Source organism: Neopelma chrysocephalum, unplaced genomic scaffold (assembly GCF_003984885.1).
Source record: "Neopelma chrysocephalum unplaced genomic scaffold, ASM398488v2 Primary Assembly neopelma1_75, whole genome shotgun sequence".
In the NCBI taxonomy this organism is placed as follows: domain Eukaryota; kingdom Metazoa; phylum Chordata; class Aves; order Passeriformes; family Pipridae; genus Neopelma; species Neopelma chrysocephalum.
The window spans coordinates 14417253-14428154 of NW_020897736.1; the positions used below are offsets into that span (position 1 = coordinate 14417253).

At 56.6% G+C, this 10902-nt stretch overlaps 1 protein-coding gene across 6 annotated transcripts in view; it reads right to left on the reverse strand.

Annotated features, from left to right (window-relative positions):
• The window catches only part of TLE3 (TLE family member 3, transcriptional corepressor), a 28044-nt gene that overhangs the window by 8081 nt on the left and 9061 nt on the right, over positions 1-10902 (reverse strand). For 2 of the 6 annotated variants that reach the window (XM_027688431.1, XM_027688429.1), the window contains exons 5-8: positions 10037-10099; positions 9585-9659; positions 3517-3718; positions 2081-2097 (exon numbers count right to left, since the gene is read on the reverse strand). In XM_027688431.1, coding sequence (XP_027544232.1) covers positions 2081-2097; positions 3517-3718; positions 9585-9659; positions 10037-10099 — 357 coding nt within the window. Of the gene's footprint in view, positions 1-2080; positions 2098-3516; positions 3722-9554; positions 9660-10036; positions 10100-10902 lie in introns of all 6 variants that reach the window. The other 4 variants (XM_027688430.1, XM_027688428.1, XM_027688427.1 and 1 more) reach the window with 2 other exon arrangements.

Genomic DNA, 10902 nt, shown 5'->3' on the forward strand with positions numbered 1-10902 from the left:
ACCATGGATGGGCATCAGCAGAGCTGGGGGGCCTCATCCAGGAGGAGCAAAGGAACCGCTGCATCCCATTCCCAACATCAGCAGCTGAGCTCTGCCAAGCCAAGGGGCATCCAAAAAACATCCAGGAAAACCCACGTGACCAGGAGCACCACAGCCCAGGGTCCACAGGGATGCCCTGCTCAAGGGGACTTCTGTCCTTGCTTCAAGCAGTGAAGCCCAGGAGATCCAGCATTCCCAGGAAAGCCCCAGAGCCCATGGGTGCTTCCTCTGGCACTGGCAGAGCTGGGAGGTCTCATCCAGAAGGAACAAAGGAACTGCTGCATCCTGGCTCTGGCACCAGCAGCTGAGCCAAAGGACATCCACAAAATATCCCAGAAAACCCACGTGACCAGGAGCAGCAGAGCCCAGAGCCTGTGGGGGCTTCTGTCTCTGCTTCAAGCAGCAAAGCCTGGGAGACGCCGACATTCCCGGGAAAGCCCTTTGAATGCTGGGAGCAAAAATGGCAGCACAAAACCACCTCGCGAGCGCCAGAAGACGCCCGGCCCTGATCCCACATCCCCCCACGGCACAGCCCCTTCCCCACATCCCCTCAGTTCCTGGGAGCAGCAGGAGAAACCCCCCATCCCTCCCCGAGCCTGCCAGCCCCGCTAAGCAGCAACGCTCCCTAAGCTGCTGTGCCTGCCTTTCTTCCCCAGCTGAAAGGGAGAACTAAAGCAGTTCATGTTTCTCCTCGGTCCCCAGTAAGCAGCTTTGGATAACACCGAGCTCTTTCTTCCCAGGCAGTCATGCTGAAAACCCTCGCAGCTCCCGGAGAATCATGTCAAGCATTTAGAGGCATCGATCCATTCAGCGCCGCCGCTGGCCCGGCGCCAAGGAACTAAATATTTTTTATTGCACAGGCAAAGGCTGGGGAAAATATGAATGACTAACGCTGATTACGGCGCATTAAACCTCCCCCGGGAACACCCCGGCTCCGGGCTTATGGATCGGGAACCTTCCCACCTCCGACGGCCCCCTGCCCGCCCGAGGAGCGGGTTAATGATGCCCAATTCCCCTCTCCCCCCTTAAATAGCACTTTCCTTCCCGCCCGCCCCCGGCTCTCAAAAGGCCCATTTGTGGGCTCGGGGATGGCAGGAAATCGCTGCAAAGCCACGGCTCAGCCGGGCTTTGTCCTGGCAGCTTTTCACACGGAATCGCTGGGGTTGGGAAAGACCTCCGGGATCACTGAGTCCACCCTGTGCCCGGCGCCCACCTTGTCCCCCAGCCCACAGCACTCAGTGCCATGGCCAGACCTTCCTTGGACACCTCCGGGGGTGGGGACTCCACCAGCTCCCATTCCAAGGCTTCACAGCCCTTTCCATGAATCCCAGAATATGCTGAGTTGGGAGGGACCCACAGGGATCATGGGAGTCCAACTCCTGGCCCTGCACAGGACCATTCCCAAGGGTCACACCTTGTGGAGAAATTCCTTCTGATGTCTCATTTCCCTGAGCCAGTGGTACACCAGGGTTGAGGGGTCCAGTTGGGCCCCACTGCATGGGGAGGGCAGCTCCCCCCTCCATATCCTCACTGCCTCCCCATTCCTGCTCCAGGGAAACCAGAACCCACCCTGAGGCATCAGGGACATGGAGAGGCACCAGTGCCCTCCAAAATCCAGGGATTCAGGTGGTTTGGGAACTGCTAGACCCTCCAAGTCTGACTTAACGTGGTGTAATTACCAAACCACCCCAGCAGCTGAGATGACCCAAGACAACGGGAGAGGGATCAGGAATAAAACAGCTGTCCCAGTCACTCAAAGGAGTTTGGAGCTGACTGGGCTCACTCAAAACCGAACCACGAGGCTCTGCCACAAGCAAAGAGATTTAACCCAGACCTCAGAACCAGGAGAACCCACTCATCCCAGCACAACTCTTCCAGGCGGGGTGGGAGCTTTGCACTGCCTGGTTTTTATTATTTAATAAGACCTGAGCAAAGGGCAGCCCCGGAGCTCCCACCTACAAAATGGGTTTTAAAGGGATAAAGAAAACAAAACCATGGAGCCACCAAAAACTGGGGGGGAAAAGGAGGCAATGGGACTTACTGCACTTGAGTCTCGCTCTGTCAGGAGATGCCGGGGCAGAGGTGAGGTCACAGCCAAAATAAAGAGGAGACAGAGAAATAAAGCAAGTTAGAATTAAGTCTTAAACCAGAAAATAAACCAAGAAGCTCCTCATGCTCTTAACTCAAACCCTATCTGGGCTCTCTCTGGCTTCAAAATCCCCCTGTTCATCCAGCCCCTGCTGCCTCCCGCCCCTTTCCTTTTGTCTGTGTGATTTATTTGGCAAAACACAGCCGGAAATGCCCCGAATCCAAAGGGAATGGCAGCAGCCTCTGGTGCTTGTCCCCGAAGTCACAACCTCTGACAGTCCCGTTAACATGGTTTAGCCATTAATCTGTGCCCAACAGCCCCATTTTCCCTGGGATCTCCTGGCAATCTGAATCCAAGCAGGAAAAGGAACGTAACTGGATAAATTGCTTTGGATAATTTTGTCTCGCTGTTTTCTCAGGGAGGAAAAACATCCCCAATCCCCCAGCAGAGCCCAACAGCTCAGAGAGGCTGTTGGTACCTGCCCTGCAAATGGGAATGAGGGGGAAATATCCCAAATCCTTCCGTGTTTGGGGACAAGGGGATTTGCCAGGAAAATACTGAACGCTGCTCTCGTTTGCACCTGGAATCACACATCATTTAATCTTCTAAAAAGCTGTCTGATCACTAATAATTAGAAAAAACCCTGAGTTTGGGGGTGAACAGAGGAGGAGGAGGAGGAGGAAGGCTGCTTCCCCACTGAGGCACCACTGAACTGCAGCGAGACTTCAACAAAGGTTGAGCATCATTTAGGGAAAACTGCATCCCTAAAAGCACAATCCCATGGCCTGAAGCCCACAGTCCAGAGGGGTGGGGAGGCGGGAGCAGAGCTGTATGTGGGTCAGGGTGCTGCCCCCACAATCAGAAGGACATGGAGCTGCTGGAGCGAGCCCAGGAGGCCACGGAAATGCTCCAAGGGCTGGAGCCCCTCTGCTCTGGAGCCAGGCTGGGAGAGCTGGGGGGGTTTCCCTGGAGAAGAGAAGGCTCCAGGGAGACCTGAGAGCCCCTTCCAGAGCCTAAGGGGGCCCCAGGAGAGCTGGAGAGGGACTTGGGACAAGGGATGGAGGGACAGGACACAGGGAATGGCTTCCCACTGCCAGAGGGCAGGGTTAGAGGAGATTTTGGGAAGGAATTCCTGTCTGTGAGGGTGGTGAGGCCCTGGCACAGGTTGCCCAGAGAAGCTGTGGCTGCCCCTGGATCCCTGGAAGTGTCCAAGGCCAGGTTGGACGGGGCTTGGAGCAACCTGGGCTAGTGGGAGGTGTCCCTGCCCATGGCAGGGAGTGAGACCGGATTTTAAACTCCCTTCCCACCCACGCCATTCCAGGACGATTCCATGAGCTCCAGCACCAGTGGATGCAGAGAGGAGCAGCCCCATGGCCCCTCGCTCTCACCTCTGTGGTCCAGGTCATGGTGGTTCTTCTCATCCTTGACAGCAAGGTGGGCCTGGCTGCCCAGGGCTCCGAGGGCCAGCAGCCCTGAGCTGGTACCAGTGACCGGCGGAATTCCCGGCGGCTGGAGCCCCGAGGGATGCAGCGGCAGCTGGACCGGGGGCCCGTGGGCGGCGTGGGAGAGGTGCTGGGCCTGGAGCTGCTGCTGCTGCAATGAAAGCACCAGTGAGCCGGGGAGGGGCACTGGGGGCACCGAGCGGTGCCGGGAAGGGACATTCCCGGTGTCCCGGGGTGATGCCCCGGGAGCCGCCCCGCTGGGACACCTGGAAGGAGAAGCCCCGTTAGCAGGACGGACAGAGGGTGCCCAGGCACGATGCCCATGTCAGGAGGGCACACGTGGCACGCCCGCCCTGGGATCGTCCCTCAGTCACAGGAACACGGCATTGCTGCAGACCTGGTTAGTTTGGGGTTTTCAGCAGGTAAAAGCAAAAAATAAAATACAGGAATCCCACCCAGGAGGCAGAGAGTGGCCCTGGCCAGAGTGCAGAGGCTAAACCAGCCAGAGAGAGAAAATTCCAGCAGCCAGGATCCTCCCAGACACCTCAGGAAAGCAAGTTTTGCTAATTTACTCAGGACCAGCTTTAAGGTGTTTGAAGGGGAGAAGAAAATGCCCACTTAGTGCCCCCATCCCATCCCATCCCATCCCACCATCCTGTGCTCCAGACCCCTTCCGACATCACTGGCTGTCCCTTGTACTGGATAAATCATGGAGGGATCCCCTCAACTCCACCACAGGGCTGGGCATCACCCCCACATTCCCTGGCACACACACAGGGAGCTGCAGCCCAGCTCCCAGCTGCTCCCAGGGGCTTTTTGGGAGCCCTGAGTCCCAGCCATCCCAGCACACACTCATCCAGCCATGGGGATCGATTCCCTGCTCCATTACAGCTGCAAAAAGCTGAACTACAGCTCTGGGGAGAGAAAAGGAAAACCAAACACATCCCCAGCGATCCTATTTCAAACACAAACTTGGAAGAAAACCTGCTGAAATCCGTGGAGCTGCTTCCAGGAATCCCCAGGCCCCCCCTCCTGCAGCTCCTCCGCTCCCAGGACACCCCTGGTCCAGCCAGGAGGGTCTTGGAGCTGGCACTCCTCTCTGGGACCCTCCTGCCTGCACCCACAGCCCCCCTCGAGCAGCACCCCATAGCTCCCAGTGAAGACACAGTTGGACAGCAGCAGGAATCAGGAGCTGGGAAGGGGACACCTGAGCTGCAGTGGAGTCTTCCTGACTCCTCCAGATCCCCACAACCACCTCGGCTCAGGATTTCTCCTCAGTGTCACCAAGCACCGACCTGTGTCCTGCCCAGGGCACCCAAAGGGCACAAGGAAACAGCAGGACCTGCTGCCACCCGGCCCAGTTCCAGGGACACCACCAGGAATACACCAAAAACATCCCCAGGTACAGAGCACTCCATGATTCCAGCAGTTCCATCACAGACATTTCCAGCAGAACTGGAGGAAAACACACCCAGGTGTCCCACATCCCTGGAAGTGTCCAAGGCCAGGCTGGACATGGCCTGGTCTACAGAAGGTGTGGAACTGGATAAGCTTTAACGTCTTTTCCAAGCCAAACCATCCCAGGATTCTTTGGGAAGTTTTCCCACACCAAGGCCAGGTTTTCATGGGAACAGCTCCGACCCACTGCCCACGGAGGGACCCGTCCTGGGGCAGCAGAAGGTGGGCCTGGCTGTCAAACTCCAGGCACAGCAGGATAGAGCAGCCCCTCACTGGGGGCAGGGGAGGTGGGAGCCTTCCCAGGGCTGTGATGGAGAGGGAAATCCTCGGCCAGAATGAGATCCAGGGTCGGAGCCGAAGGCAGGAGCTGCATTATCTCCAAACAGCTTCTTCCAGGCAGCACCGAGGTCCCGGCTGGGGCAGAAGCCAAATGGAGAAGGCAATTAGGCCTCTGGTATAGGAAAAGCATAAATCACTGTGCCCTCAAAAAGCAGGAGCTGGAAGCTTCTCCTAGGCTGCTCCATCCACAGGGCAAGGACAGGAAACATCCTCAGGATCACCATTCCAGGAGTGTCCTCCAAGGAGAGCTGGCGGGGTGAGGGAGCACCACGAGGGGTGATTTCCTCAGTAACTCCATCTCCTGCCACACACACGTGCCGAGATCACCCCTCCAACAGCAAAGCAAGTGGAACAGATCCTCAGATCTTCCTGAAATCAATGAGGCTCCTCACAATCCCAATTCCATGTGATTTCCACCCATTGAAGCAAGAGGCAGGGCTGGCCATTGTTTGAGAACATCACCCAGATAATGGTCCCAGATGGTTTTCCAGCACAGCACATTCCTCTCCTGCAGGCTCTCCAGTGGTGCCCATCCCTGCAGGGCCGGAATACACAGAGATCCAACGTTTTATCCTCAGCAACCTCCAACCTCCACCTTAAACATCTGCATGGCTTAACTCATCCCAGCAGCTTTTCACCCAGGAGCCCCAAAAAAGGGATGTGGTCCCGTGGAAATCCTGGATCCAGGCAGCAACACTCCATTCCCGGGGTGACGATGGGGACCACAGCCCCGGCACAGCCCCAGGGGACAACACAGCTCCACCACAGTGACACAGCACCATCCCGAGCAGGAGACTCAGCATCCGGAGCCTCACCCTCCAGCACAGCAGGAAACTGGTTTTTCTTCCTTTTCTTTAGGCTGTCAACAAATAAATCCATCCAAGGGCTCCGTGAGCTGCGGGAACAGCCCCTCACAGCAGCCCCACTCCAGGGGGGCGTGGAAACCAAGGTCAGGACACAACATCCCACTGTGGCCCAAAATAACACTGAAAGGTGTTTTCCTCCCTCTGGCAGCAGGAACCAGTGAGCAGAATCCACGTGGGAAGTCCTCACTGGTGGGAAGCCTTGTCCCTCCATCCAGCACTACAGCTCCATGGAGTAGCCAAGATCCCACCTCAGGGCTGCAGAGCTCCATCTCCACTGCTGAAGGAGAATGTCTCAGCTGGATCACCCCCAGGGCAAGGAGAAGAGGATGAGCCAACAAGCCCAGTGCACATCCCCGGGTGATGCTGGAGGATCCCCAGGCTCCGCTCCCAGATCCCTCCGCCGTCCTTCCCATTCGCGCCACTCCACCGTGTCCGATGCACATCCCTCGGGAATAACATCCTGGAGACTCCATAGAGTGCCACAAAGCCCGCCTGGGACTCCATGGCCGTGTTTCTTTGTCAGCCCACAGAGCAGTCGATGCACATCCCTCAGGAATAACATCCTGGAAGCCCCGTGGAGTCGGCACAGGGGTGGTGCTCGCTCGGTGTCCTCTGCTGGAAAGCCCAACTTCCCTCCCCGGCCCTTATTCCAACCCTGGAAAAGGTTGTTTTTAAAAACACACCGTGTGAGGGCTTGCTGCAAATATCCCAGGAATGGAATACAGGAGTTCTTTGGGCTCCCAAAAACTCCCCAGCACCCACGGCTGGGTGCTGATGGCAGGGACAGGACAGGGATCAAGGTCCTGGTCAACGAGTGACACAGCACAAGGACCTGGAGCAGCCTTTCAGAACCAGGGACCCTCCCAACGCCTCCCCAGCTGAACCACAAGCTCAGACCTGCTCAGGACGCTGCCCTGGGGCTCCTCATCTGCTGGCAGGACCCCAGAACGGATCCCTGTCCCCACATATCCCAGGACAGCAGCCTGCAGTGGATAAAGACCCGGCAAACCCAACCCGAGGTGACAGCGGGAGCCGACGGGGACGCACAGGCACCGAGAGGTCTCCTTCCTCCTGGGGTCCCCTCAGCACGTGCCAGCCAAAGATGGGGAGGATATGAAGAGGTTATAAATTTAGGAGAAAGCTGGCAAGGAATATCTGGTCCATGGAGTGGCTTTAATTGGATTATGTACATCATGCTTCATGCCTTTGTTCACCGATTTAATGGTTCACCACTTAAGTTCACCACTTGCGTTAAATTTAGTAAAGTAGTCTAATCATTTCCAGAGCTATAACCAAATCAAGGGCTCAATTTCACACAAGCCTGAAGCAGAGGAACTGTGAGACAATGGCCTAGATGCATAAAATTAACAGTTCTTGACCTCAAAAGGGGCGAAAAAAAAAGATTTTCCTGATTTGGTGGGTTTTTGTGTGAGGCAGCACCTGCACTGAGTGCTGGGGCAGTTTGGGAGGGCTTCCCTTGGTGGGAGGGTTGGGACAGCAGGGCCACCTATCCCCAGGGACACGGGATCCCCAGGGACACAGGGGTGGGGCCGTGCACACCCCAGCACTGCCCTCACCCACCCGAGGAGAGCAAACAAACACAAGGGATGTGTCCACATGAGCAGCCCTACAATAACAAACCCCTGTGTGCAACGAGGGGAGGAAAAAGAACCTCAAATCCTCTGGGTTTGGTGCCTCGGGGGCACCTGAGCAGGTGCAGTGGCACAGACCGAGCTCCATATCTCCAGGATGAGCATGGAACATCCTCTACAAGGCATGGAAGGACATGGAATCACTCGTCACCTTCCTGTCAGCAGCAGCCCTACAATAACAAACCACTCCATGCACAGAGGGGAGAGAAAAGAACCCAAAATCCTCTGGGTTTGATGTCTGAGGGGCACCAGAGCAGGTGCAGCAGCACAGACCCGCCACCCAAACCACCTCCAAATCTCTGGGATGAGCCTGGAACCTCCTCTACAAGACATGGAATCACTCACCACCCTCCTGCCAGCAGCAACCCTACAATAACAAACTGGTATGTGTAGTTTTTTTGGAGGAAAAACCCAAAAACTGTTGGGGTTTTGTGCCTTGAGGGGCACCTGAGCACAGAAACAGCACCCAAACCAGCTCCACAGCTCTGGCCTCCCCTCCAAGCCGTGGAAAGATGTGGAATTGTCCACCAGCCTCCTGCCAGCACCGTGTCCCTCCCCAACAAGTCACGGCGGGAGGAGATGCCCATAATTCCTGCTGAAAGTTCGTCAGGAAAGCGATTAAACGGCTGGGCTGGCTGCTTAATGACAGGAGGCACTCGCTCTGATCCAAGGAAGCAATTACCTCGGAAATGGGGGTCACGGGCCCTGCTCATTCACCTTAATTGAATTCCAATATCTGCCTCCAGCTGCCGGGGGCTCCTGCCTGCGGCTCCAAGCAGCTCATCAAAGCTGTGGGCTCCCTCCTCCCTGTCTCTGCTCACCTCCCAGCACTCCATGGTGCTGCCTGCCACCCCAAAACTCAGCTCCCGTCCCTGGGCCACCTCCCAAGAGCCACCAACCCCACCACCAGGGATCCACCTGCTACAGAACCTTCCCTCATCCCAAGAGACTGCAGGAGCCCGGAGCACAATTCTACCTTTGGTGCTACCCACAAAATAGAGAAAAATGTAGAGAAGAGCAGGTTAAGTGGAGAGAATTATAAAGATCCTTGTAGCTTAAGAAGTGCAAATAGTTATATAAAAAAAAAGGCATTAAAAATGAGCATTTTCTGCAAAACAAAGACCCAAAGCCAGAGGAGCTCTGGAGCCACCTGCCCGGGATGCTGGATGGGAACACCGATGTCCCGGGGTCAGGAGCAGGTTTGCTGCAGGACTGAGACCGTGACATCAATTAAAGAAACAATAAAAATGGTTAATCCTCAAATTAACCCCCCCCCCTGAGGTCTGCGAGAGAGAACCCGGCCAGCGGGAGCGGGTCATCAATGCATGGGACAACAACCCTGCCAAGGGCACAGCACATTCCACACCAACAGCCCAGCAGAGACAAGCCTGGGCTCAGGGGGTCTGCTGGGTCCTGCTCTGCACCCCAAACACTGCCCAGGCCATGGAGAACATCCAATTTGGTCACTGGAGGCTCCTGGAGCTGCACCACCACCCAGGAGGTGGAGATTCCACCCCTTGTCTCGCTCAATGCCAGACTGGGGGAGTTTTGGTCATTTGGGGGGGCCATGGGATGGCTGGGGGGGTGTGAGCCGCCCTGCTTTATCCCTCCTGAGCGCAGGGTTGCCTCTGGTTATGGTAAATGATAGGAATAAAAGGGGTATACACACGGTGAGAGGCAGATTGGGAAGTCCACGTACCCCGATGATAGCATTCAACTCCGTCATTGTCACTTGCTTGGCACGTTCAACAGCCTGTGCCACTTGCTGTTGGTGCTGCGGGGACAGAGGGGCAGGGCCAGGTCAGAGCTGGGCACAGGGGGACCAGCCCAGAGGCAGGACCCCCCCTCCAGAGATGCTCACCCCTCTGCTGGGCTCTATTTTGCTCATCCCCGGGAGCACCTCCCAGCTCCACGGGGTGCAAGGAGGGTGGAGAAGCCCCTCAGCCTTTTTGGAGACCCCCAAACCCCTTCACAGGGCCCAGCTCTCCCCCATCCCAAGGGTTTTCCAATGCACATGGAGGATCTGAACTCCATTTCTCACTCAGCCCCACACCCCCAGGGACCCACGAGGGGCTCACCCACTGCCTGCCTGGGGAAACCCCCCCCGAGAGAAGCAGCAACTCCTCACCCAGGGTTTGAAAACTTCCTTACCTCTTGTGACAGAAAAGGCATGATCTGGGCTAAAATTGTATTCAGTCTTTTAGCAATTTCTGTCTGAAAAAAAGGAAGAAGAAAACCCAACAGTCAGCACCAAACAGCCTCCCACGGATGGCTCGAGGCTTCCTGGAGCAGTGCTGTGCATCCCCTCCCTGTCCCCCCTCCACGTCCCTTCCCATATATCCCATTCCCATCCCCTCCCACTCCTCCAAGTGGAAGCAGCAGCTCCCAACAGAGGCAATAAAAGCACCTTCAAGCACAGCAGCACGGGGACACATCCCTGCTGCCCTGGGACACTTGAGGCCCCTTCCCATCATGGGATGAGTGTCACAGACCAGCCCCAGCAGTGCTGCACCACCCTGGACTTCCCTGGCTTCATAAAAACGTAGCACTGGCACAACTCCTCATCCTTGGAGCAGCTGCTGGGGGCTGGATCCCAGAAAATCCAGTTTTTGGTGGCCCTCGCCATCACCTCCCACTCCTGGTACAGTGGTGGGTGTTGAGTTTCTCCAGGAGAAACCCTGGCAGAGACACCAGAGAGGGCTGGGGGTCCTTGCTCTGCTCTCTGCCCATCCCACACGAAGCTGGTGGTGTTCCCTTCGCCATCCTCACATCCCACTCCGGAACAACCCAGACCCACCACCAGCTCCACTGAGCTACTGGGACTGTAACAACCAACCATGCTGACAACTGTGGGAATAATTAACTGGGAATGCTGCTTTCCTGGAGGGATGCCCCCAGCCCAGTGCTGGAAGGTGCCACCCTCCCACACACCCCATGGACACTCCTGGCGGGCTCCCCCAGCTCCCACCAGGATCACTCAGCTCCCAAGGGTTACCCTGGGATCACTCAGCTCCCAA